Genomic DNA, 27,665 nt, shown 5'->3' on the forward strand with positions numbered 1-27,665 from the left:
CCTAATCTGAAAATCTGAAATTTGAAATGCTCAAAAATCTGAAACATTTTTGGGCACCAAGATGACACCACAAGTGGAAAATTCTGCACCTGAACTCATGTGATGGATTGCAGTCAAAACATTGTTTCACATGGAAAATCATTTAAAATATTATATAAAATTGCCTTCAGCCTATGTCTATAAGGTGTACATGAAACATAAGTGAATTTTGTGTTTTGACTTGAAGCTCATCCCCAAGATATCTTCTTCTGAATATGAAAATATTCTGAAATCCAAAAAATTCTGAAAGCCTAAGCATTTCTGGTCCCAAGAGTTTTAGACAAGAAATACTCATCCTGTACTTAATTTTTACCTTTTTAAAGCATATTTTTGAGGTACTACTTATCTTTTCGAGAAAACACAATTGTTTTCATCATCAAGAATGCACATGACAATATTTTGTTACAAGAGTCTTTCTTAATATAAATATGTATATTTAATAACCTGATTACATATAGTATGTATCCTGCTGTCCTGCTTTTTTCTTACTAAACAATCATTAATATTTTTTAAACTTAAATTTTCTGTGATTTTTCTGCATCAATTTTTGGTTTTTTGAGACAGAGTCTCGCTCTGCCACCCAGGCTGTAGTGCACTGGTGTGATCTCAGCTCACTGCAGCCTCTACCTCCCAGGTTCAGGTGATTCTCCTGCCTCAGCCTCCTGAATAGCTGTGACCACAGGCATCTGCCACCAAACCTAACTTTTGTATTTTTAGTAGAGAGGGGGTTTCACCATGTTGGCCAGGATGGTCTCCAACTCTTGGACTCAAGTGATTCACCCGCCTTGGCCTCCCAAAGTGCTGTGTTTCAATTTTAATTGCTATCTGATTCAACATATGGATGCAATAATTTATTTAACCAATCCCTTCTTATTGAAAATGTAGGCTTTTTCTTTCAGCTCTTGATAATATAAGGAACTGTGACATGAAAACACATGCGTAAATCTTAATGCAAATAAGTCTAATAACTTATTTAGGAAAAATAACTGAAGGGTTTAATATGTTTTTAAAAGGCTTTTTTTTTCTTCAAAAGTTGTCTTAATTACCATCACATTAAAAACGTGTATGATTTTCCCATTAACTCTACTCTATTGTTACACTAGATATTTCATTTTTAAAACTGCCAAATTGATAAGAAAAAAAATTTCTTCATATTTGTTTCCATTTTGGTTACTAAAGGGGCTAGATATTTTTCTTGTTATTATTAAACATTTACCAATCTTTAAAAAAAGTTTCTATTATAGATAGTGTTTGCTTTTCTAGTTATATTTAGCAATGCTAAAAGCCTCATTTGATTGTATCCAAACTACAGCCCAGTTAAAAATTTGGTGCTATGGGCTAGGTGCGATGACTCACGCTTGTAATCCTAGCACTCTGGGAGGCCGAGGTGGGCAGATCACCTGAGATCAGGAGTTTGAGAGCAGCCTGACTAACATGGAGAAATCCAGTCTCTACTAAAAATACAAAATAAGCTGGGTGTGGCAGCGCATGCCTGTAATCCCAGGTACTCAGGAAGCTGAGGCAGCAGAATCTCTTGAATTCAGGAGGTAGAGGTTGTCGTCAACCTAGATTGCCTAGCCTGGGCAACAAAAGCAAAACTCCATCTAAAAATAAATAAATAAATAAGCACTATGGGAATAATAGACAATACTTAGAGAGCAACTTTTTCTCCATGAAGTTTTTAAAACTCTGCCTTCTTAAGAAAGATATTTGTCTGTGGTAGATCTCAGTTTCACGTTTCTTTTATCAATAGCTAATGTAACTCCTGACTGCAAAAGAAATTTGGAGAGAACATATATTGTACTTGAATAACTACTGTATTGTTGACACCACAACTGATGTTGTTACATTAAACCACAACTGACATTGTTACATTAAATATCAATAACTTTCTTTCCTTCCTGGATACATGGTTTCCTATTAAGGGAGACAAAGGACTGACTGGACTTGGCATGGTGGCTCATACCTGCAATCCCAGCACTTTGGGAGGCCAAGGCAGGTAGATCACTTGAGCTCAGGAGTTCAAGACCAGCCTGGGCAACATGACGAAACCTCGTCTCTACCAAAAATACAAAAAAATTAGCTGGGTGTGTTGGTTCACGCCTGTAGTCCCAGTTACTTGGGAGGCTGAGTTGGGAGGATCACTTAAGCCTGGCAGGCGGAGGATGCAGTGAGAGGGGGTTAGGCCACTACTGCACTGAGACTACTGCATCCCACCCTGGGTGACAAAGCCAGATCGTCTCTCAAACAATAACAACAACAAGAGCACATTTACTCTTTTCCATTCTCTAAAGAACCTGTAAAAGAAAAAAATAAGACTCAGCGAAGCCTGAGCCTAACATGATATATGAATGTCGGCCACACAACTATGTAAGTTGTACAAATGCTCTGCACAACTTACATAACCCTACGTTGTGATCTTGAACCATGCATTCTTTGAGCTTCTACGTGTAACTTAGACAAGTAGGAAAGGTGCATTCAACTTACTGAGGACTTTGCTTGCAGCAGCAACCAAATCATAAGTTTTGGAGTCATCATATATTATTCTGACAAGAAACTGTCCTTCTTCATCTAACTGTGCCTCTTTTCTGGAAAACAAAAACAGGAGAGAGAGATGGAAGAAAAAAGTTGAAGTTATAAAAAATAGCTACTATAGGTATAATAATAGTATAAACAATGGTTTTATCTCTGAAATAGAATTTGTTTCTTGGCATATCTGTTTAAATAAGTATCATGTACCTAAAATTCTAGTGAGAAAGCAAAAATGATGCATGTCCCCCTCCCTAAATTAAAATGATATATTTAAGTATAGTTTAGCAAGACTAACGGGACATAGTACTCTGCTGCTCAATACGATACCTGCCATTAAATATAATCAATTAAATAACTTTGGGGGTTAATAAATGTTTAGCAAGTTTTTGTTGAGTCCCTATTATGTGCCAGACATTGTTCTGGGCACTTGGGGTACACTCTTGAGTAAAACATACAAAAATCCCTGACTTCTTGCAACACTTATATTCTGGGAAGACAGACACAACATAAAATTAATAAATAACATATAATGGTAAGTATTATACATTGGAGAAAAATAAAGCAGAACAGAGCACTGGAGAGCTCAAGTACAACAGCCAACTATAGAAAAAAACTAAGTTCCCGATATCATTGCCAATGTTAACGTCACAAAAATACACGGAGCTTGGACGTCAGCCTCTTAACACTCTTACACTCAATCCAATTCATCTAAATCCCTGTATGTTGCCAGGAGAATAAAGGAAACAAGCTAATAGAATTAGGTGAACTTGCAACACAGTGGCTCAAATAACTCCTTAAATATTGTCAAGGCAGGCCTCAGTCATTTTCTCTCCTTCAGAAGCTGTGCTGTCACAGCTGCCACTGATGCCCATACCTGTGTATGCTCAAGGGAAAAATTCCAAATGGTGGTATGTCTTATATCCACGTCTTAGTATGCAGATAGTCTTAAAAACATCCTCTGTCTCTTCAGAGCATATAATTTATTTTCCTGAATTTATTCATAGCTTTTTTTTTTTTTTGAGACGAAGTTTCACTCTTGTTGCCCAGACTGGAGTGCAGTGGCGCGATCTTGGCTCACCACAACCTCAGCCTTCTGGGTTCAAGAGATTCTCCTGCCTCAGCCTCCCAAGTAGCTGAGATTACAGGTATGCACCACCATACTCGGCTAATTTTGTATTTTTAGTAGAGACAGGATTTCACCATGTTGGTCAGGCTAGTCTCAAACTCCTGACCTCAAATGATCTGCCCACCTGGGCTTCCAGGCGTGAGCCACAGCACCCAGCATAACTTTTTTTTTTAAAGCATGTTTTTGGTTAGTACAGAGATCTGCATTTCAGAGAGCAGGATTTACCAGCTAAATGAACCTGTGCAAATCACATAAAGTACATAAGCATTAAAATATCTCTTTTCTGACTGGGTATGATGGCTCACGCTTGTTATCCTAGCACTTTGGGAAGCCCAGGTGGGCGGATCTGTTGAGCTCAGGAATTTGAGACCAGTCTGGGTGACATACCCAGACCTCTTCTCTACTAGAAATCAAAAAAATTAGGGAGGAATGGTGGCGCACAAGTCTGTAGTCCCAGCTACTCGGGAGACAGAGGTGGGAGAATCTTGCTTGAGCCTTGGGAGGTTGAGGCCTCAGTGAGGCATGATCTTCCCCCTGCACTTCAGCCTGGGCAGCAGAGCCAGGTCCTGTCTCAGGAAACAAACAAACAAACAAAACCTCTCTTTTCTGAAGTGGGAGCAACAGATACTTCACCTTCCACATCAGTAAAAAGATAAAGTGTACAAAAGTATGCTCTAAGCAGTTAAAGCATTATACATATTCCCAGTGACTAGACTGAGTGCCCCCCCATATCCACTCAAACAATTACAGCACTGCGCATAAAATAGGAAATTCTTCTTCCTTTTTCCAAACATAAACAGCTGGTATACAAAAGCGACACAACTCTTCAAAAACCTCAAGACTTTTTAATATCTAAAGTCAGTGAGATATCTAAAAATTATAAAAATATAATATACCAACATCGTCTTATCCTCTGATAAATGCTACTATATATTTTCTGCATTCTAATTTCTAATTGTAGAAATATATATAAAGTACAGGAAAGGAAAAGCTAAATAAAAAAATTATCATCCACCATCACTGCTAACATAATTTCCAAGTTGTTCATGCTTGAATATACTTATATATAGAATATACTGCTTTAAAACCTCCTCAGTTGAGTGAATATTTGATGAGTATCTTTTCATATCAATAATTATACTTCTATACCATGGCTGCATAAAATTGCATTGTAGACATATTGAAGTCTTGGTAGGTAGTAAGATGACTATTTTTTCCACAAGTGTAAAAAATGTGATGAGTATCTTTGTAGCTTCTTACGCTTCTACATAAAAATGGCACAAATTCCTAGGAATGGGATTCCTGGTTTGAAGGATACAGATACCCTCTGTTTTGTCATTTTGCTGTTAACATTTTATTATGAAACAACACTGATGGATAGATTAAAATTTTGGAGCCTCTGACAGAACACTCTAATTACAGATACAATAAAGTAGTAATTTATTCATGTTTTCACTATTTCGTTTCTTCCAGTTGGAGTAAGTCAATTACATAAATTTCTGTAATAAACTCAGTTTGTTTGAAACACTCACCAATCTCTAGTAACCCATAAATAAGTGAGGTACAAGCAGAATCCAGTCTCTCTGCATAAAATAACTTTCCTCAGAAATCCCCTAATTATGAGTCAATGCATTCCTCCTTTCCTTTCTCTCTCTTTATTAAAATAAGCCCCCTTATCTTTGAAGCTTTACTTCCTGAAATGACCAGTGTCAATGCTCCCTGGTGGGGACTGAAATAGAAATCAAACAGTAGTACATAGAAGGAAATAATAATCTTCTCTTAAAAATGTCACTCTGAATTCCTTTGAATTATTCAAAGTACTTAGGACTCTTTATTTATATCTTTGGCGGAATGTGTGGATACCCTTTCTCTTTTTCTTTTTTCTGGTGGAAGAGCTTTACCACAAACATTTGGATGCCTACTATGTCCCAATGATTTCCTATGCACTTTTAATATATTAATAAAGATCCCTGCCTTCATAAAGCTTATATTTTAGCTGTCAGAAACAAGTAATAAGTAATAAACATGATATATAACAAATGATATAATAAATTATGAAGTGATGGATGCGACAGGAAGAGGCAGCTCAGGATGAAGACATGAGAGTGGAAATGCAAGAGGAAGGGGCTGGATGCCATATACATATGAGGGTAACATACATATGTGCTCATGGTAGGCTTCATGGGGACAGCGACATCTGAGCAAGAACTTGAGCAGGAAACATCCGTTCTTACCACCTTACACCTAACCTTTCTGGGACCACTTCTTTTCCTTCTCTAGCCTATTTTTCATCTTCTTTCCTTTCAGGGGAAATGTTAATTGGAAATACTGCAAAAGCTAATTGGAGATATCACAAACTCTTTAGTGTAAAGTGGTTTAAAACACTAAACTGAGAAGGAAAATTTACAGTGAAAAAGGAGTACTAAGAGAAATAGTTTCAGACAATATGGCCTTTGAAGCTAGTAGAAATTTTGAGTCAGCAAAGCCTTCTCTGTTGTCTCTCAGTCCTCAATACAACTTTTCTTCTAACTTTTAGGTACATTTATATGTAATTGGACGTCACGCTGTCAAATGTTTTATCCTCCAGAAAGCACAGACATGTGATAATAACCATTTCTCAGCACTCTGCAAAATATAGCTGCCACTGTCCTTTGAGGAAAGCTTTAATGCCTTCCTTCCCTACATTGCACACTTCTTTCTCTTAATTTTACAGCTGTTTTCTTCATCTGCTACCTGAAGTCACAGAGGGCAACCAGTATATGTAAGAAAAGTTAGAAAGTAAGCTAGCATTTAGATTACATAAACAATTTACACAATTCAAGTAATATTACCTCATAATTCTCCATCCCTCACTGTTAAGTTCTTTTCTCAAAAGCAAAGATAGGAATAACATTTCTAACCATTTAAAATTTATTTTTGTGATAAGTAGAATTGATTTGGGCTTAAATTATCCAAATTCAGCCAAGTACATTAATAAAATTTTCTAGACTCATTCATTCCTTCAGAATTATTTTTTGAGTTCCAATTTTGTTTAAATTGTTGTATTACATATACATTATTACATTATGATTATGTAATTATATAATTACACAATAGAGAAATTATGCAATTTCCTTATTATTTAAATTATACTTATTTTACATGTGAGAAAAACCACAGGTTTCTCTGAGAACCACATTTTTTAAATCTTCCTGAAAATTCTGGACATACTGTCATTTTTTCAATGCTTCTTAGATGACAAAAAATACCATATAAAGCTATAAATAAATTGGATTAAACTGTGTTCAAGAGTTTTCAATGCTTCTTAGATGACAAAAAATACCATATGAAGCTGTAAGTAAATTGTATTAAACTGTGTTCAAGAGCTCATCTATCAAATAATAAGCAACAGCACTGAAATTCTCATGTATCCTAGTTTGTGTTACATTCTGTTGCTGCTATCAGTATTTTTAATTGTAAAAGCCCTACCTAATCCCAAGTGAACATAGCCTTTCACTATTTCCAAATACCATGACTTGCCATATTTACATACGTAATGTCCCTGCTTGGGTTAATTAACTTTTTCTACTCAGTGAATTACTCAATGAAAGAGGTCAGTAGACAATAGTAAATATCTAGAGAGGCTGGATAAAATTTCAAAAGCACTTTCTTTGGCTAACAGGTAAACCCAGATAAAGAGAAATTCCCTTGATTTCATCTCTGTCATAAGTCAAAGTCTCTCCTCACACAGTATGCAAAATAAACAACTAAGCGAATCCCCTGTGTAGTTTGGGCAGATTCACCTCTTTGTGTTTCACTTCCTCATCTGTAAAACAGACGAACAGCAGCAGTTACCTCTGGTCATTGTATTCGTTAGTAGGATTAATCTATGCAAAAACCTTAGAACAGTACTTCTCACACACTTAATGCCTGATACTTCCTCTAACTGGTAGGTTGTAGTAGTTGGAGATGAAGGAAGAAGTGAAAAGAGGAAAGAGGAATTTGTAAGTGGAAGAAGAGAAGGGAGGAATGACAACAAAATCTTAGTAATTTTTATTCAGAATCAAATAATTAAACTAAATGTGCATGTAGTATGCAGATTCGCTGATAGAACTTAAAAACTAAAATAGCCAAAAAACAAACAAGCTTTGTCTCCCTAAGAGCTTTAAAAATAAAGATCAAATTCTCACCTGGGATCAAAATGAGAAATAATCACATTCTTTGTATTTGTAGCCACAATAACTTTTTAGAAGTTGAATATGTATAAGTGAAATAGTTGCCCAATAGCAATCAACTTCCTACTTACTCTTATTTGTTGGAATTTAAGCAGATTCTGTATTAATACTAATTACTTTTCCACCAGGAGATAGTTGGTATTTTTATAGTGGTGGTGTTTGGTAAGCTGGGGTTTTTTAAAAAAAAAATGTAATCACCTGTACCTAACCAGGTGCCTGGAATTGAGCATGTGCTTAATAAAGGTATACATATTTAAAAATGAGTGAATTAATTAATTAAATTGATTTCCCCAAGTTTCCAAGCTCGCTACAAAAACAAAACTAACTAAAACAAACAAAAACAAACAAAGCAATCAAACATTATTAACAAAAGTCCATCATGTGCTTTCAAAATTAAGAATGTTTTTTGTTATTTATTTTTTAAAACTAGGTATACAATTTGTCCAAAATGTCCAGGCAACATTTCTAACTTCACATACAAGGAGATATTTCTTAACTACAATATGTGAACTGAATTCATATTCTGACCTTGAGCTCTTGCTTCTGTATGTTAAGTAAGTTAAGAATATGACAAGACTGCTATATTTCAGTTAAAGAAGTTTCCCATGGAGTATTTTGAAATGGGAGAGCCTGAATACAGGAATCTTGAAAACATAATCTCAACATAAGGTCTGCTCTTGGGGCAAAAAGGTCAATCAGGATCAAACAATCAGTCTGACCAATGACAGCTCCAAGAGACCATTGATCCCATAAGCAACATTATCAGAGCATATGCTGTATTAAAAAACAGTATGTAGATGTCGTCTTGGTAATAAATCCTAGAATGGTCCATTGTAGTGAGCTGAAATGGTACCATAATGTTGCATTGTGCCCAACCATTATTAAAACTAAAATCTCCCACTGTAAACTGTGGATGGTAACTATATAAAACATCTAAAAAGCAAAGCTTCATATTGCTTTTTCCTAAGTGGTTGTGAAGCACGAATAGCCTCTGAATTTTCAATAGTCCAATCTAATGATTCTCAGTAAGCTTGAACCCCAAAGGAGAGACTCTAGTTGAGGGAGCTGCCGAGGGGAGAGACAGACCCTTTAAATCCAGTAACAGCTTTGTTCTTCAACCACTTTTTAGTTGGTAAATGTCAGTCCTTTCATGTCAATGAGTTCACTCATCCAAGCACTGTAAACAGTAACAATAAACGCTGTCATGAGCGACACCTATACCTTAGTTTTAGGCAAAGCAGCAACACTCTTGATATCCCCTTGTTTCTTTCTGTGACCAGCTTGACCCAAGAAACTCCTACTGGTAATTTCTCCAATTTCGGAAACATATCCACAAACCAATTTTCATTTGAGCTGCTGAGCTACTGTCAGCAGCTTTATCAGACAAATGGATTTGCTTTGATGCTTGTGTGTATGCTCCATTGTTAATTTACCTTTAAAAATATTACTGTCAAAAATCACCTATGGGCATGCTTGAACATTCCAAGAGAAAAGAAAACCAGCAGGCGGTACTAATACACGTGAACATTGCTCATGTCCTTGCTAAATTAGCTGTCTTTGGAAAGAAGAAGGTTATAGGTCCTTCCTTCTCTTTGGAGGAAAACACATAACATGATAATTACAACTCTATCCGAGTTCAAATCCCAGCTCTAATAATTAATAGCTGAGGGTTTGAGGCAGGTTTTTTTTTTTAAAGTCTCCATTCTTTTATTTGCAAAATGAAGATAATGAAGGAATCGATTTTCTGTGGTGGTAATGAGAATTAATCGAGATAATGAGCAAAAAGCATGTAGGACTGTGACTGCAGAACCACACGGTATGTGTTTAATAAACGTGACATATTACATTCAAAACAGCACGACATGGTGAGAGCCCATCTGGTTTTCGAATTTAATTTCAGTATTCTAAACATTTACCTACAGTCTATGACACTGACTTTAAACAGCATCACACATCCCTGCCTTTTAGATACTTGCTAAGGGATTCAATCATGTCCTGAATTCAATCTAGTAACTGTCTATTGACATACGAAGTTGTCATTCTAACAACAGAGTTCTTAGTCCTTCCAATATATCCACATATGACCTGAGAAAACATAAAAGAACTCTGAACTTTCCAAAAGGAAGTGCTATTATGTATTGCTATATTGCTGTATCTTCTGCCTTTGCTGATACAAGAAATGTTTATTTTGCACAGCAATGTGACTACTAACAATTACAATGAACTATTATGTTAACAATACTATAATGAATACTTGATATTTGCTAAGAGGGTAGGTCTTATGTGTTCTCACTACAAACAAAAGAGGGTACCCATGTAAAGTGACAAATATGACAATCTTTTTGATTTAGGTGATTATTTCACAATGCATACGTACATCAAAACATCAAGTTATGCACCTTAAATATATATATTTTGCTTGTCAATTTTATCTCAATAAATCTGGGAGAAAAATAAATGTCTATTTCAAAACAGCTTAAATTTAAGTGGTAGTTGAAGATGTCCCATGCTGACGTAATTTTCTGGTTGCAGAAAAAAAAATCTTTGATAAAAATGTGTGCTCTATTCTTTGGAAATCAAAAATGTGAAAGATATTTTGATTACAGAAAGAGAGCCTGATATCGTATTGAATATATAGAGAGAGGGAGAGAGAGCACTCTAAAAAGAGCAATGGAGGCTAGAGTTAAGGAGGATAGACGTCAATCAATAACACAAATATTTAAGTGCAAACTCTTGCATTACAGTACTGTGAAGGGAAGGGAAAAGTTTGGGTATGAGAGAAGGTTCCCTTAAGAAGTAACATTTGTTTTGACATCTCAAAGCTGAGAGGTGTTGACATTTACAAGAGGGTTGGGGAAGGTGCAGAGCAGGAGACCATAAGAAGCACAGGTGTTAAACTGACAAATGTAAGGCTCAGTACGGCTGAAAATAACAACTCCAGCCCATGAAGTTGGAGTACTAAGGGTATGTAGGACAAGTTGAATGAAAGGTTTCCATGTATGGGTTACTGAAGATTGACCACAAAGAATTTCAATAAAGTTAACAATTTCATATTTCATGATATGACAGTGAAGGGCAAGTAGATCAGAATATGTAACAGAACCAAAGCCACAGTAACAAGGAGGTCCAATAAATACTTCAGAATGTCTACTTTCACCTGAACCAAAAACCGCTTTAACTTCACTATCTTTTGATATAGTTTGATACAGAAAAAGATGCTCCATTTTGCTAGACACAAACAATAAAGACATTTTTTCTCCCACCATTTCCTCTTTAATGAACGAGGAGGCAAAGGAGAGAACGGAAAAGCTGCAGGTACTCACGTCTGCTGAGCTGTCACCCTCGGATCTAGCCAGTTAGATTTCTTTATGGCGTTCATTTCCTTAAGTGTGTTTTCCTGTTGATGTCTGCACAGCATCAACTCTTAACTATAGCTTTCGAACACATTAAAGCGAAACATTTGCTAGAGTCCCTTAGGCTGGAGAAAGTAGAAAGGGCATTGTTTTTGCAAATAGTAAAATTGTTTAGTAAATGTTAGCCAAAACAAGATCTGGGTATATTAAGAGTGAGAATACAGATTTTCTCATTTCTGATGCTCATTGTAATGTGCCAAGATCCTTCTGACACATCAAATGAAATGATGCGCTCCTCCGATTTTTTGTTAATTCTAACAAATTGCAGAATGCAAGTTAAAGAAAGACTCCAAGACCCAGATTGACTTCTGGGAGATATCTCAGGTCATCAGAACCAAAATAAAGCAAACAAAATAGAACGCAAAAGAAACACCCACAAAACCGCTGAGATCATGTGACGATCCGCTTTATCACTTAGGTGCCTGCCATGCTGCTCACAGACATAATCCAGATTCTGGAAGAGCCCTGTGCAAAGAGCTCAGCAGCAGGTAGGTGATGGAGTATACTCTTGGGCATCCAGTTCCAGCTGCAAAAAATAGCTTCAAACATTAGTGAGCTTATCAACCAACATACAATACAATGCAATGCCTTCCCCTGTCTTTCAGGCTAACTGGCAGATCTTTCTACAGAAAAGGATCCTGATCCTAACAACGATCTGGTTTACTTATTTCTTTAGTCTGTATATTAATGTATTTATTTGTACTAAGGAAGTTTCTGGGTAAGAAAATAAATGTGGTTTCATTTTATACTACATTAATTCCTATTTCACAATTATATCTTAAAAGGAGCATTAAACCTGACACTAGAAGAACAAGGGCTGAAGTTCTCACTTTTCAGCTTCCTACATAAAATTCTCTTGGATAGTAGGTAATTACATATGGGAAAATAACCTCTTGAAAACTCAGCTTTCTTATTTAAAAAATTGAGCTGGACAGTCTTTTCCTATTTCAAATGGATGTTGTAGCAGTCAACCAAAATTATAAAGAGAATAAAACTTTGGAAATTTGTAAGTGCTTTATAATATAAAGTACCCATATTACTTTAAAATATACATTGGCTTATTTCTACTTACACAGGTCTACAGAAAGGTATAGAAGTTTAAATCACACCTTCATAAATATGAAAATCTGATTAAAACAAGGCATTACATGGTGAGGTGCTCTTTTGTTCCTTTTAATTGGCTTTGATACAATGGATATTAAGAGCATATGTTGCATTTCGAAACAAAATAATGAAAAATAATGATGATGATTACTTATCCTAGAATGCAAAAAAAAATTTAGACTGATAGAATATAGACTGCAATAATATTTTTTTTTTTTTTTTTTTTTTTTTTGAGACGGAGTTTCGCTCTTGTTACCCAGGCTGGAGTGCAATGGCGCGATCTCCGCTCACCGCAACCTCCGCCTCCTGGGTTCAGGCAATTCTCCTGCCTCAGCCTCCTGAGTAGCTGGGATTACAGGCACGCGCCACCATGCCCAGCTAATTTTTTGTAGTTTTTAGTAGAGACGGGGTTTCACCATGTTGACCAGGATGGTCTCGATCTCTTGACCTCGTGATCCACCCGCCTCGGCCTCCCAAAGTGCCGGGATTACAGGCTTGAGCCACCGCGCCCGGCCTGCAATAAAATTTTTTAAAGGAGAGTTTTCGTATCTTTCAAGTAAACTGAGGAAGTGGAAAGTTTAAAAACTCTGATTCTAAAGTAAAATAAAAAATAATAATCATTTATTCAGCTATTGTCAAGAACTGTGTGAAGCATGTTGTAGACATTATTCAATGCATTACATCAACACTATAAAGTATTATTTTTTCCTTTATGCAATGGAGGCTTGGAAAGTTTAGGCAATGTGGAAAGCCCCATAACTAGTTTATAGCAAAGTGTTTCCTTATTTGAACCATAGTGATTAATTTGTGATTAGCAAATTTAACAAGACACATTAATTTCAAAACTGGAAGTATATGCTATCTAACAGACAAAACATTTCCATATTTGAGTTATAGGCAGGAAAATTAAAAAAAAAAAGACTAAAATATCCTGAAATCTCCAGAATTTTTTTTTTTGAAGGCAAGGATTACATCATTGCTTTTCTATCTTCCGTGCCTAAAACACTGACTACGCTCATTAAAGATAAACATTTTGTCTGATTTATAATCAGTACAGCATACTTTTATAGACTTTTAATCACTTTGGATTTTTCAGTGTTTTGGATCTATCTTCATAATTTGTATGTTTCGGTGAGGTTAGAAAATCTAAAACTGGACTGGGCGTGGTAGCTCATGCATATAGTCTTAGTACTTTGGGAGGCTGAGTCAAGAGGATCATTTGACAACAGGAGTTTGAGACCAGCTGGGCACACAGCAAGACCCTGTCTCTAACTGTCCCCTGCCCTACCACCAAGGTAAAAGAAAGAAAGAAGAAAAAAAAAATTTTAATCTAAAAGTAAACCCAGTAATTTGATGCAATGATGAGTTTAGTCAAGGCTAATGGAAGGCTAACAGAGATGGGAAATCAAGTATTTAGGTGCTTTTCTAAGGTGCATCACTCCTAACTTTATTTATTTTCTACCCTGATAATTTATTTTTGTCATTACTTAGGAACCATAGCTTCTTAAAAGCGCTATCTGAATATTGAAAGGAAATCAACAAAACAGGCTTTGAAATAGATTCAGAGGTCTCTTTTGCTTTTTTACATTTGTTATGGTCTAAATCAGAGGTCAGCAAACTATAGCCTATAGCCCACGTGTAGGCCACTTTTTCCTGGTCCAGGAGCTAACAATGGTTTTAATATTTTTAAGTGGTTATATTTTAACAGTTATATTGTTACCTACATAATATCCTCAATTTTGCATTGGCCTGCAACACCTAAAACATCTGCTATTGGCCCTTTAAGAGAAAGTTTGCTGGCTCTTGGTCTAGACAATTTTTCTTCTTCTTAAGAGGAATTTAAAGCTTTTGTGAAATGGTTATATTGTTGGTAAGAGTGTAAGTGGATACTGAGTTTACAATGAAGCATTTTTGGCCCTTACCCACTTAGAATTTTTCTGTCTGCTGTCTGGAATCTGTTACCTAGGGTTTTATTTGTCATTAAATGTTTGGCATCTTTTCCCATCCTTTCGCATGAAGGATGGATGCCCATTTCCTAGTGAACCAAAAAAGAATCACGTAAATTTGTATAAACATCAATTTAGATAGTTTCTCAAAGACCAAAAGAAAAAAACAAAGGGTTTGGTACTTACTGAGACACATTTTTTTTTTCCTCCTATATTCAATTTCTCATAGAAAGATGCTTTCTTTTCAAGAAAGCAGCTTGGAATAATGACTGCCTTAATATTCCCTGAAGCAGAGTGTGGGGAGGGGAGGAGGAACCAGAATCACCCAAGGAGCATTTTTCAATTACACTCCTCCAGCTTCTCCTCTCCTCTCCCCAGGCAGCAAGCTTCTTTTCTGTGGAAAGCAAATGCTCTTCCAGGGAGAATTTAGTAATTACTCAAGGGTACTGGGTTGGAAACCAAGGAGCAGCTTTAATCCCCTCAGTGCAGAGAGTTCAACCATGTTTTCTAGCCCAGACTCTAAACCACACCCAGGACCAGCTGGAATCTACCAAAGGATGCTTAGACATACAATCAACACCAACACCTGGATTACCATCGCTAGTGTGACACAGTTTTTCCTTTGCAGGGGCGTAGCCTTGAGGTAATTTTATTTAAGGAAAGACCAATATAACTTGTTTCATTTTTACCAGAAAAATTATGTTGTGGATGATTGGAATTTTTATTATTTAGACAAATCATGAATACTGTTGGGAGCTACTTAAAGATACATTAGTAAGTTAAATAATTTTTTAAAGTAAAATGGAACAATATTCTCAGTTTTGATTTTGCAGAGTTAAATTCTCATCAATTGAATCTTTGCATATTTGGAGTGTCTCTGGGAAAATATGACCAATATAGACAAATCTCTTGATAATTTAACTTTTTTAAACGATACATTTCTCTATAAAGTATTATTTTTCATCTCTGTATTTAACAGTGATCTAAAGTGATAATGGTTAGGATATACAATCTAAATCTGGTTAAATTACATAATGACTGTTTAATAATAATAGCCATCTTTTATTGTGCTCTCAAAATTCTAACCATATTCATTGTCATAGCATATCCAACAGCAAATTTGGGAATTTCCATCTTACAGATGCAAAAGCATCATGCTGAGGAGACATATATATATATATATATATATATATATATATAGCATTTATAAATTTACAAAGGAAATGGCTTAAAAATAGTTCTGTAGTTAAGTCATACTGTTAACAGTCTTTTTTTGAGGTCTGCTTTCCTGATATCTGTCTGCTAAGCAAAATTCAAAACCCAAGTAACTTTTGGTGTCTATGTTCTCATTGAATTCGACCACATAATTGCCAAATCGTGGTTTCCGGTTATAATATGTAGATATGCCCTGTGGATAACATAAATTGTTTCTGAAACATGAAAGAAATGCTCAGTGATACAAATCTAGGGAAAAGAAAAGTTGCATTTAGTGCTTAATATATAATCCTGGTCATTTCCATGGAAACAGGTAGTTATAAGAAATCACCATCCTGTTACTGCATAATAAGGCCTATTAGAATTGATTGCTAATAATCGTAATGTGTTTAGGGAAAAACAGCATGGAAGCCTCACTTACCTAAGATAACAAAATAAAATCAGTAAATACAGGAAATCAGAGTCAATAATAACAGTGTATTCCCATTTGCCTACCCAGGTAACCCTTACTTCCACCTTTGTTACAATGTGATAGTCTGACTGTTGCTCTAATATGAAAGTGCATAAATACGGTTTTGGTGTAGTTTGTTGGTAGTGGTTAGCTATAAAATAAGTTAAATGCAAATTGTATGAGAGTGAGGGAGGGAAAAGGAGAAAGAACTTTATTAGAGTGAAATATCAACCTGCCTGCAGACATGCTGACCCATCAGTCATTCCAACAGGTTTAAACTCTCAGGTGGGTGTGGCATTTCCGTTCACATCCCCAGTACTGGGCTCAAAGCTCTAGGACTGAAATTAGAATGCCTCCTAGAACTCTAAGTCTTCGCACCAGTAGAGCAAAAAAAAAAAAAAAAAAAAAAAAAAAAAAAAAAAAAATAAAAGGGGGGGGGGAGGGGGATCAGTGGGATTTGGGGAGAATGAAAAACTTCCAATTTTCACTTTATTTCAGAATGGATAAATGTGCTTAATTCATTGTTGCTCAAGAAATAATCTGTTTTAGCACACCAAAAGGCCTAACATGCCAGGTGTGTAAATCATAAAGAAGCCAAGGTCTTCCGTTTGTTTCTAAGGCCTCCGGGCGCAGGAACCTCGAGGAGGCAGTGTGGTCCCTCGGGGCCCTGTCCGCGTGGGAGCTGCCCGGCCCGCAGAGCCTGAGAGCGCCAGCAACGCTTTCCCACGCTCAGGCGGGGTCGGGAAGCCGTGGTGACCCCAAGGGGCTCCTTTCGGCGGTTCTCGCCCTCGCAGCCAGGCCCCAGTCGCCCCTCCCCTCCTGGTTCCAGTCCCGGAGCGTGGGAGCGCAGCTGCAGCCGTGAGCTGCGCGCGGAGGCACCTCGGAGAATGCGCGCCCGCAACCGGGAGAGCAGGCTGAGGACCAGGCGAGGCGCGGGGGGCCTCCCACGCAGGGCGCCGACCGGGGCCACAGCCAGGGGAGCCGGCCACTTACTTGATGTCTTCCCACACCTCGGGGCCGTAATTGCGGATCACCAGCAGCTCCAGGGCGTGATTCACAAATCCGTACTGCGGGGACAGGGAGAGACTTGAGCTTCAGGGACCCGCTGTAGCTGGGAAGCGGCTTAGGGGCGAGGCTACTGCCTCTGCTCCAAAGGCGCTGGCTTAACCTTTCACCCCGCCCATGGCTCCTCTTCCTTAGGGGTACTGTGCACCAAAGGGAGTATATCGTGGGGGAGCAGCACCCCCAATCCCTGGTGGATTCTCCCCGTCACCATCTGCCCCACCCCCACGCTATCTTCTTACCCTCCCTCACCTGTCCCCGCTCCGGGAGAGGCTGGGCATCGGGGGCAGCGCTGGGATGCGAACCCGGAGCTTTCCCTGCCGCCGGCGCTCAGCCTCCTACATTGGCTGCGCCCGCCGGAGCCGGGAAGACCACACGCCTCGGCCGCACCTCCCCTTCCCGAGCTCAGAAAGCTGCGGTGTGGCGCGGCGAACCCGCTTGGGAAGCAAAGGCACCGATCGCCCCCGCCACGACTCCCGGCGTTCCCACCTCCCCTGCCTGGGCGCGGGCGAGGAGTGAGGCTGCTCCCGTGGGTGGCGGTGCGCTTCCAGGGCCCCTGAGCCAAGCTCGGGCTGCGCGGCCACTTCCCTTGCTGCCAGGCCCGCAGTGGAAGGGTGAGGTTCCGGTCGCACCCGACTGAGAGCACTTACCATGGTGTCTGCACCGGGAGCCGGGGAGGCAGCCCGCACGCAGAGGCAAGGCCGGCCAAAGGGACCCAGGCAGCGGCGGCGGCGGCGACAGCGCAACCGGGCAGGGGAGGCAGCAGAGAGCTGGAGCCAGCGCAGCCGCCTCGGCCCGCCCTGATTGCCACCTCTTCCCAGCCAATGGCGAGTCGAGCCGCAGGGGGCTGGTCAGTGCCCCCCAGATCTTCAACCAATCAGGGACAGAGGAGGGAATTCGGATGCTCTCAATGCTGCTGCGCTCCAGTGCCTTCCCGCCCCCGCCCAGTGACAAGGCCTTCATTTGAGGCCGTAACAATGACAGTGGAGAATCCCCAGCCGTGCTCCTTGCATGAATTCTGGAGCAGAGGAAATCCAGCTCTTGTGGACCTACTAAATGTATTATTTATTCAGAGATCTGCCCTCAGTGGTAACACAAGCAAAAGGGGGCAGGGTGTGTTTGTGTGAGTGTGTCTGTGTGTACTTTGCAGTGGACAAGCCTTAAAAGGAATGTCCTCCGTTATTGGCATCCTGATGCTTTTCTTTGTTTTGCGGATAAACATTTCTTCTGTGGCTTGGTCCCACGACAGTTTTACGGCAAATTTAAAGCTAGTAATATTGGGAGAAACACATTTTTACTTCTAGTCAATGAGACTAGTTGAGTGAACCACCAAAAATTTTCAGTAACGTAGTTTGGTGGGCATCATGTTAAATCCAGTCCTGCCCTTTACTAAACGGTACAAGATCCAGCCATGTTCTAGGCTTGATCCCAGTGGGACACCGTTCCCTACACCATGTCCCGGAGCTGCAATTCAAGGGAGTTTGTAATCCTCTAGAACTAGAAAAGGACCAGTACAAAATGCACAGACTTTAACTATTCTACCTCCAGCCGACATTCTACCAGGCACTTAGGTTAGTTAATGCTCTGAGTCCTGCCATAGAGAGATGAGAGAACAGGAAGTGGCAGCTTATTAAAGATGTTTGTACCTGACATGTATGGACTCCAGTTGACTTTTACAGCAAGGTCAAAAGTGAGGTCAGTCTCAAGTGGACCTGAGAAGCCAGAGGGTATTCTAAGATGTGAATAGTTTGTTGTGAGAACAGTCTCAATATATTTGGAGAAAATCTCAAAACAGTAAGATTGTGCTGGCATCAGCACCCAGAGAGATATGATGAAGGAAACTGATATGGAAATAGTGGTATGGCAAACAAAACAACAAATTACTGAAAAAATTTCCATCAGTGGTAGAATGAGTAAATAGATTACAGCCTTTCATACAACTAACACCTTGTTTTAAACAACTATTAAAAATTTAACCATTATTTAACAAACATTAACCACTAATTTTGAACCATTAAAACGGCACATTACACAACCATGAAAAAACAAGAGGGTGACTAGACATACGATGATGCAGAAAGGTATTGTCAGGTTTACAAAAAACACAGGAATGTAATCATTTTCCATTTTTTTAGAGGCGCTGTACAGTAAGGTGCTATGTGGGTAATAACAAAGGCACATACATGTTGCTGTAAGAATAACAGTCCAAGAGGAAACACAGGAAGTGTTGATATGGCTGTCATCTGTAATTAGAACCAGTGGCTGGAATGACCATGACTCTTACTTCTTATAACTTTCTCCATCTTTTATTTTTCTACACATATGAATTTTTTTTTACTGTTACATAACTGAAGTTTTTTACTCTTACATAACTGATTTTTTTTTTTTACTTTTAGTTTCAGGGGTACATACGCAGGTTTGTTATATCAGTAAATTACATATCTTGGGGATTTGGTGTACAGATTTCTTTGTCACCCAAGTAATAAGCATGGCACTCGGTAAGTAGTGTTTTGATCCTCACCCTCTTCCCACCTTCCATCCTCAAGTAGGCCCAGTGGCTATTGTTCCCTTCTTTGTGTCCATGTTTTAGCTCCCACTTGCAAGTGAGAACATGCGGTATTTGGTTTTCTGTTCCTGTTAGTTCATGTAGGATAATGGTCTGCAGCTCCGTCCATGTTGCTGCAAAGCACATGATCTCATCCTTTTTTACATCTGCGTAGTATTCCATGGTGTTTATGTACCACATTTTCTTTATCCAGTCTACCATTGCTGGGCATCTAGATTGAGTCCATGTCTTTGCATACAGTGAATTCACATATACTCACAACTATTCATTTTGCGAATAGTTTATTTCATTCCATGTGACTAGTGCTGCGATGAATGTATAGGCATGCATGTGCCTTTATGGTAGAATGATTTATATTCCTTTGGAAATATACCCCATAATGGGATTGCTGGGTAAAATGCCGTTTATGTTTTAAGTTCTTTGCAAAATTGCCAAAGTGCTTTCTACAATGGCTGAACTAATTTACATCCTCACCAGCACTACATAAGTGTTCCCTTTTCTCTCTAACCTTACCAGAATCTGTTGTTATTTGACTTTTTAATAACATAGATAAAATAATTTTTAACTTATTTAAAAAAACTTTCTTTAGAAAAAACTATGTCCCTTATCTGTTCACCTTTAAGCAGCAATGGACCCATGCTGTCTCATTTAGGGTGTGTTTTGGTGCCTACACCTTAAACTTTACATAGGCAAAAGACAAGGAGATTGAATTGTTCTCTGGGAATGAAAAATGAGGAAAGCTCAGAGAAAGATATGAGAGGAAATGAATGCCAAGCATTTCTGCCAATACCTCATTCTGTCTCTTTCTCTCTCTTCTGTGTTCTTCTACCCTCACTGTTCCTTTTGTCCAGTGGCTTTTTGCACTTATTGTCATTTTGTCCAACACATTTTTTCATCTGTAAATGTTTATACTGTTTTGTTTTCCAGTTGTCTTATATTCATTCTGAATCTAAAAGAAGTTTGAGACACTAAACATTTGCTGACTTTTGTTTGACCCACAAGATGTTACACAGGCTGTGATGTTCAGGGACAGAAGGATGCCTGCCGGTTATAGAGGATCCCCAAAGGGAGTCAGCATGCCTCTAAAAGCTAGGCCCTACCTATTGTCACCACTGCTGGCCAGGAGCTGTAGCATAGGAATTGTATCAGGAAGTGAATTATGCTATATTCTCTGAACAATGCATTGCATTCTTGTATGTATGCCCCAAGCTGAGGAGAATCAGTTAAAGATGAAAAGGAAGAGCTTAGGGAAGGCTTAGCCCGCCCTAAAATCAACACGAAGATCAGTCTAATGAATGAAAAATAAATAAAAAGCTAATCTGTGGCTTTCAGAAATGTCAGCTGAAGTGACTCACATTTTCAGCTAATAAAAATAAATCACTTTGGTAAGTTAAGTATTAAAAGTCTTGTAACCTTTGTTTTCAAAGCGTTGCCAGTTAATTCGAAAATTAGAAGCCTTTGATTAAGGATAAAGGAAGACACATATTTGGGGGTGTTCCCAGGTCTGTGCATATGTTTCTTAAGGTCTGTGCATATGTTTCTTGAAGCTTTGGTGTTTTGTCAGTTTTTTCTATCATGGAACCATAGCTTCCATTTTTGGATCATTTTATGTTCTTTAATTTCAACTATGATTTGCTTTATATTCATGTGCCTCTTTGATCTCCGTGGCCAAGAGCCCGATATTGATTCTTTGTGAAGCTTCTGCTGCTGGTGTTGGTTAGTCACATAATAATCACATCTGTTGTCATGATTTTTGCTGATACAGTCACTCAATACTTCAAGCAAGGAATTTAGAATACTTACAAGCAAAGAAAAAAGCACATTCTAAGTGACAAATTCTGTGATGTGACTCTAGATCAATGGAACAAAAAGAGATCCAAAAACTCAGATTCCAAAAGAGGTGACATTCAGATTTCTTGTTAACTTGCCAATGAACTGTAAGTTTTGTCATATGAAAAGTTAGTATTGAATATTAAAAGAAGCACTTTTTTAAATTACTTTTTTCTACATCAAATTCTTTTAATATTTATCTTGTCATCAGAATTTATAAATAAAAAACATTAGTCATGCATACACATGTATGTATATTTATTTATAGGGTTCAAACATTTATGTATGAAAATTAAATAAAAAGAAAATTAAAGATGATGCTTTGTATTGATATTATAATAATTAAAAGCACTAAGTTAAATCAAAACATCGCTATATCATACTGGGAGTATCTGAAATTAAACAAAATATGTTTTATTTTTGAGTAAAGCTTGTGAATACCAGACTGAGGTCTAATGTTATGCTTCTGAAGTCAAATTGATTAAAATAAAAACTAACTTGTTACCTTGTTTATAGCCTAAGCTTGTACGTGGATAGGATTAAGATTATATTAATCTTTTTCTTTAGTTTAGTAAGGATGGATCTATCATGATTATGTGAAAGATCGATATACTTGGAGCACTTTTAGCAAAGTATATCAATCTTTTAGTATTTTAGAGGTCATTTAATCAAATTTTATTTTCCTATATCTGTAAACCTCTTTACGAACTTGTTGGGGAACAGCGAAAACTCAAATCTTGGCCAAGAAGAATAATTAGTAAAGTAATGAATTGTTGTCCTCAGAAAGATTGGAGGATACTAAGATTCCCATCAAGCTAGAGCTAAATATACTTTCTTTACTATAGTCTTACCCAGCTGTAGTTGGAATCTCAATTTCAAAAGCTATCCATAACTCTCAAAAGCCTCTAGATATTATATTAAAATATTGTGCTTTTCTAGTCTATGTTTAAACTACTTACTATTATGGATATAAATAGGAAATAGCAGAGAATAAGAGCGACTAATTCAAGTACTTGGTTGCTTCTCTTTGTAACTTTATTTGATTTAAAAAACAAAAGTTAGCTATGAGGACAGTTTAATGTAGGAGTTAATTGTACAGATTCTTTAGTCAGACTGCCTGCTTTTCACCGTTGGCCAAGTTACTTAATGTATTTGAACTATGGTTTCCTCACTTGTAAAATAGGAAAAATAACAGGTTAATATACTCCAGTGCTGAGAAGGTTAAAAATATTACCTATCTCACAGGTTTGCAAGTGTGATGCTTAAAACAATGAGCAGCAAATGTTAAGCCCTCGGAAACTGTTAGCTGTATTGTTTTTGAGGTGCTGGTTGTTATTGCTGTGTTTGAAGTCAACTATTAGTGAGACTAAACCCCGTTTGTCCACTTTATGTAAATGTAACAAGTCCGCTGACAGTGAATGCATAGTGAAAAGAGCTGAACCAAGTCAAACTGAAAGATTTAGATCAGCCTTGTCAGTTACTTTCTTGGCAAGTCAACCTGTCTGAGCTTGGAACTTCCCATTTTATAATGGTGATAGCATTGCCTGGCCCACCTTGCTCAACTAAGGTACTAGGAGGATCAAATGAGACGTGTTTGAAAGTGTCTTGTAAAATTTAAAGGACTATATAACTCTGTTACTGATTGTTTGGAATGAGTAACAGTAAGCCAAATACTCACATGTGAAACACTGAGGGACAAGTGACAATCTGCAGGAAAATCTCTTGCTTACATAGACTTTTCATGTTCGGATTACTGTTTTTTGTTGTAGTTGTTGAAAGTAAAATCCAAATCTAACTAGATTCATAACATACAACTATATTATCAGTTTTCTAACAAATATAGCATGAGTAAAAACAATGAAACGGAGGAAAATTGTCCATTAATCTGTTTACATAAAGCATGAGCTTTTTTTCCTAAATGGGTGCTTCATTAGCAACATAAAACATTAAAATTAGCCTGTGCTGATGTATTAAAATCTTACTAATTTTATTGACATTTGAAGCAAAAGAATTGCATTGCATGTATATACTGGTATGCCTATAAAACATGCATATGTAATAAAAAGCCATTTAGAATATATCTTGAAGGATCTTTATGACTTACAGTGTCTCCATATGATAGTTTCCCCATGTGACAAAGAACATCAGAATATCAATCTGAAAAACAGAAACAAAGACTTAAACTGGTTTGGCCACATTTAAGGAACCATTAGTGATGCTTCACTTGTGAAGCATCAATACCCTATTGAAAAAATTGGAAAGTAAAGCAATATTTGTTCCAGTGGAATGATTCTAATGCTTTTTAGTTAAAACAAAAACAAAAAAACGGGAAAACTTAGCTCTAAATAAACTTTGCAAGTTACAAAGTACTTTCATAGGAGTTATTCCCTGTGGTTTTCTATCAGGTACGTAGTGTTTTGCTGTTTTTGCACATGCAGACCTGCAGCTCAGAGCAGTGAGGGGCTCACACATTAATTAGGGTCTTCAGTTGCTTCATTGACCCATTGCAGATCACTTAACCCAAACTCTTAACTCTTTCCTGAAGTTATCATTCTATTTTTCTTTGTCAGGAGAATCAACAGTTGGTGTTTGTTATAAAGCCTAGTAGAGTAGAAAGAAATTAGAAGAGAAATAACTGCAATATTATAGATATATAAATTGGGGGAATTCACATCATTTCCTTAAACTTTACTTATTTTATCTGTGAAAATAAGGTAATACAAATAGCAACTTGTATAGGGTTTTGTAGGATTTTTGGTAAGGATCAAATGAGTTAACACATTTGGAATCACTTTATATGCAGTAATATAGAACATATATTTAATTTTCTATTTTTATTATGTTTCTTTATTTGAATTATATGAATTTTGATCATTCTTAATATGAGTAAATACCACAAAGGAGATAAGAGAATGAGTGGTATTCATAATGGTGTTTTAGCCTTTGGCCCTGCTGTGGACAAATTACTGAACCTCTCTGAACCTTAGTTATGTTTCCTGCAAATAAAGCAATTATAGAGATTAAATGTGATGATATCTGTAAAGGACATATTACAGTCATTGATACATGGTGATATGGTTTAGTCTCCACCCAAATCTCATCTTGAATTGTAGCTCCCATAATTCCCATGTGTTGTGGGAGGAACCCAACAGGAGATAATTGAATCATTGGGGTGGTTCCCCCACACTGTTCTCATGGTAGTGAATAAGTCTCACAAGATCTGATGGTTTTATAAGGGGAAACTCTTTTTGCTTGGTTCTAATTCTCTTGTCTGCTACCATGTCAGACGTCCCTTTGGCCTTCTGCCGTGATTGTGAGGCCTCCCCAGCCACATGGAACTGTGAGTTTATTAAACCCTCTTTCTCTTTGTAAATTACCCAGTCTTGGGTATGTCTTTATCAGTAGCATAAAAATGGACAAATACACATGTGACTTTTATTATTCATTTAAGCATCCTGCTTATAAAAATGTAAATAATCCATTTTCACATATGCCATGTTTGAGATAAAAAACTTGCTTAAATCCTATCCTGGCATTATGAAGAATATAAGCCATGGTTTTCTGATTCCGTCCTCTTTTATGACTCCAGTCCCACAGACAGGAACCAAAGTCAGTAGAACAAAGCAGCCCCAGATGTGTTCTGTTAACTGAAGTAAATGAAAATCAACCCTAAGGTATGTTTTTATATTCTGTCTACCAAAATAATGTGCATTCTGTTTATTGAACTGCTCTTATTTCTTCTTTGCAACCTGTTACTTTCATTTTCATTCCTGCCAAGAGACAAATAAAAAAGTTGCTCATAATTTCTAAGGCAATTTAGATCTACATTTTTGGACTGCTATGGAAGTCTGCGGTTTCTTCAGTCTGATCCTAGGTAAAGCTGATTTTAGTGAAACCAGGGGTTTCTACACATTAAAAGAAAATGGAATGGTAGACTAAACTGAATTAGGGCATCCAAAGCTTTATGTGGATTTTCTTTCCTATGTAACCATTAGGTATGCTGTGGTAGATAGAATAATTCCCACTCCCACACCCCTTCTCTGACAAGAAGTCCATATCTTAATCCTCAGAGCCTGTGATTATGTCACCTTACAAAGCAAAAGATACTTTGCATATGTGAGTAAGTCAAGGAAATTGATAGGCAAAGCTTATTCTGAATTCTGAGTGGGCCCAATTTAATCACAGCTGTTCTTATATGGGGAGGCAGGAATGGCAAAGTCAGAGAAGCAGATGTGATAATGGAAGCTGAGGTCAAAATGATGCCAGGAAGAGACCACGAGCCAAGGAAGGCAGAGGGCCTCTGGATGCTGCAAAAAGAAAGACAATAGATCACCTCTTGGAACCGCTAGAAGGAAAGCAGCCTTGCTGACACTTTGATTTTAGAACTTCTGATCTCTAGAGCTATAAAGCTAAAAAAAAAGTCTGTTGTTTTAAGTCACTAAGATTGTAACAGTTTGTCACAGCAGCAGTAGGATGCTAATACAGTATGTCACATATGTTTCCTGACACAAATCCTGAGACATCTCAGAGATCTGGGTATGAACTGAATGTTTGTATCTTTCTAAAATTCATATGTTGAAGCTCTAACCTCCAATGTGATGGTGTTTAGGACCTTTGGGAGGTAATTCTATTTAGATGAAGACATTGAGTTTGTCCCTCCAAGGTGGGATTAGTGTCCTTACAAGAAAAGAAAGAGACCAGAGCTTCCTCTCTACCATATGAGGATACATCAAAAGAATAACCATCTGCAAGTCAGGAAGGGGGACTTCACCAAGAACTGGATCTGCCTGTACCTTGATCTTGGACTTCTCAGTTTCCAGAACTGTAAGAAATTGATTTGTGTTGTTTAAGCCACCCAGTGTATGGTATTTTCTTATAGAAGTCTGAGCTGACAAAGCAGACCTAGAAGTTACATTTCTATGTTCATCTTTCAGAGATGTCAATTCTGTGTTAATCTTTCAGAGATGTCAATAATAGTGGAAAGTCTCCCACTCTACTTCTACATATATCCTAGTACTGTATGTGTCAATCTCATATTCTCCTGCTGGCCATGCTGTGTTTCACTGAGAAAATGGCAATATTGATGCTGCATATGTATAAGGTAGGATTCCCCTCTCAGAGCCACAGCTTTCTTTGAAAGAAGGTACATTTCCCGAGGATTAATTATTAGGGAAATTGTTTCATCCATTAGCCACAGTTGTTTGCTGTTTGTTCTGTTGTTGTTTGCCAGCAACAGAAACCAGCTATAGCTGACTTAAAGAAAAAAGAAACAGATAAATATTGGGTAGCTCACAATATTATGAGGAAGACTGGAAAGACCATGAGAGAACCATAAACCATGTGTGAATTCTACTCATTTCATCCATAAAAAGGAATGCAAAGGTCACTGATTTGGGTTAGTTGGGCTGCATATATTACATAAGTATGAAGATTTGGGGTGACATTTTACAAGGAGATAGCATTATTTAATCGTTTTGAACTGGGGAGTTAAAAAAATCTTTGCTTTTTGTGCTGGTAAGTGCATTATAGGGTCTAAAGTTTGTTCCTACCTTCCTTCCCACAGCTAGAGAACTTCCTTCTACTACCATCAAAATCCTGCATCTGTTTCGCTACATGAATTAACCTCCCCATGTTTTCATTACATTTGAACGTCAGCAATATGTAGACAGAAGTAGTTCATCCTGGGAGGTGAGAATGAGCTTTGAGAGAAAGCCATCAGTGAAGCCAGAAGGCTGGGAAAAAAAGTGAAGCGGCATATGGAACTGTTCATCTCTGGGGCAGGGAGAAATCATCCAGAGAAGATGAGTCACACCTCATTTATAACCTGTGAGTGAAAGTCAATACTGCTACTTATCATCAATTACACTGAACATACTGCTTAAAATTGAGTATAAATGCAGTAAAACCATTATAAACAAATTGATTGACTTTTCTAGATCCCAATTCTATCATTCATCTTCTGGTATTCATCTTCTGGCTTAGCTACTATTTCCTGGTACAGATTCCTAATAAAGATCCTTTCTCCTTGGTCTGAGGTATAACCCTATGGTGTATGGCCTGGCATTAAAGGGGATATCTATCTCTTCTGTTCTTGCCTCAGTGTCCTGAACCATGCATATTGTCACTCTAACCTATTGAGCCTAGAAGAGACAGGAACAAACAACATA

The 27,665-nt window shown here is 37.7% G+C and overlaps 1 protein-coding gene across 2 annotated transcripts in view; it reads right to left on the reverse strand.

Annotated features, from left to right (window-relative positions):
* GUCY1B1 (guanylate cyclase 1 soluble subunit beta 1) overlaps positions 1-17,922 on the reverse strand; it is a 46,482-nt gene extending 28,560 nt beyond the window's left edge. Inside the window, exons 1-3 of one of the 2 annotated variants that reach the window (XM_032248594.1) lie at positions 17,753-17,922; positions 17,034-17,107; positions 2,527-2,627 (exon numbers count right to left, since the gene is read on the reverse strand). In XM_032248594.1, coding sequence (XP_032104485.1) covers positions 2,527-2,627; positions 17,034-17,107; positions 17,753-17,755 — 178 coding nt within the window. In that variant the 5' untranslated portion in view covers positions 17,756-17,922. Of the gene's footprint in view, positions 1-2,526; positions 2,628-17,033; positions 17,108-17,354; positions 17,712-17,752 lie in introns of those variants that run through there. The other variant, XM_032248595.1, reaches the window with a different exon arrangement.
* Between the last annotated feature and the right edge of the window lie 9,743 nt (positions 17,923-27,665).

The sequence above is a fragment of the Sapajus apella genome, unplaced genomic scaffold (assembly GCF_009761245.1).
Source record: "Sapajus apella isolate SASKATOON/1434 unplaced genomic scaffold, GSC_monkey_1.0 scaffold67, whole genome shotgun sequence".
Classification (NCBI taxonomy): Eukaryota; Metazoa; Chordata; class Mammalia; order Primates; family Cebidae; genus Sapajus; species Sapajus apella.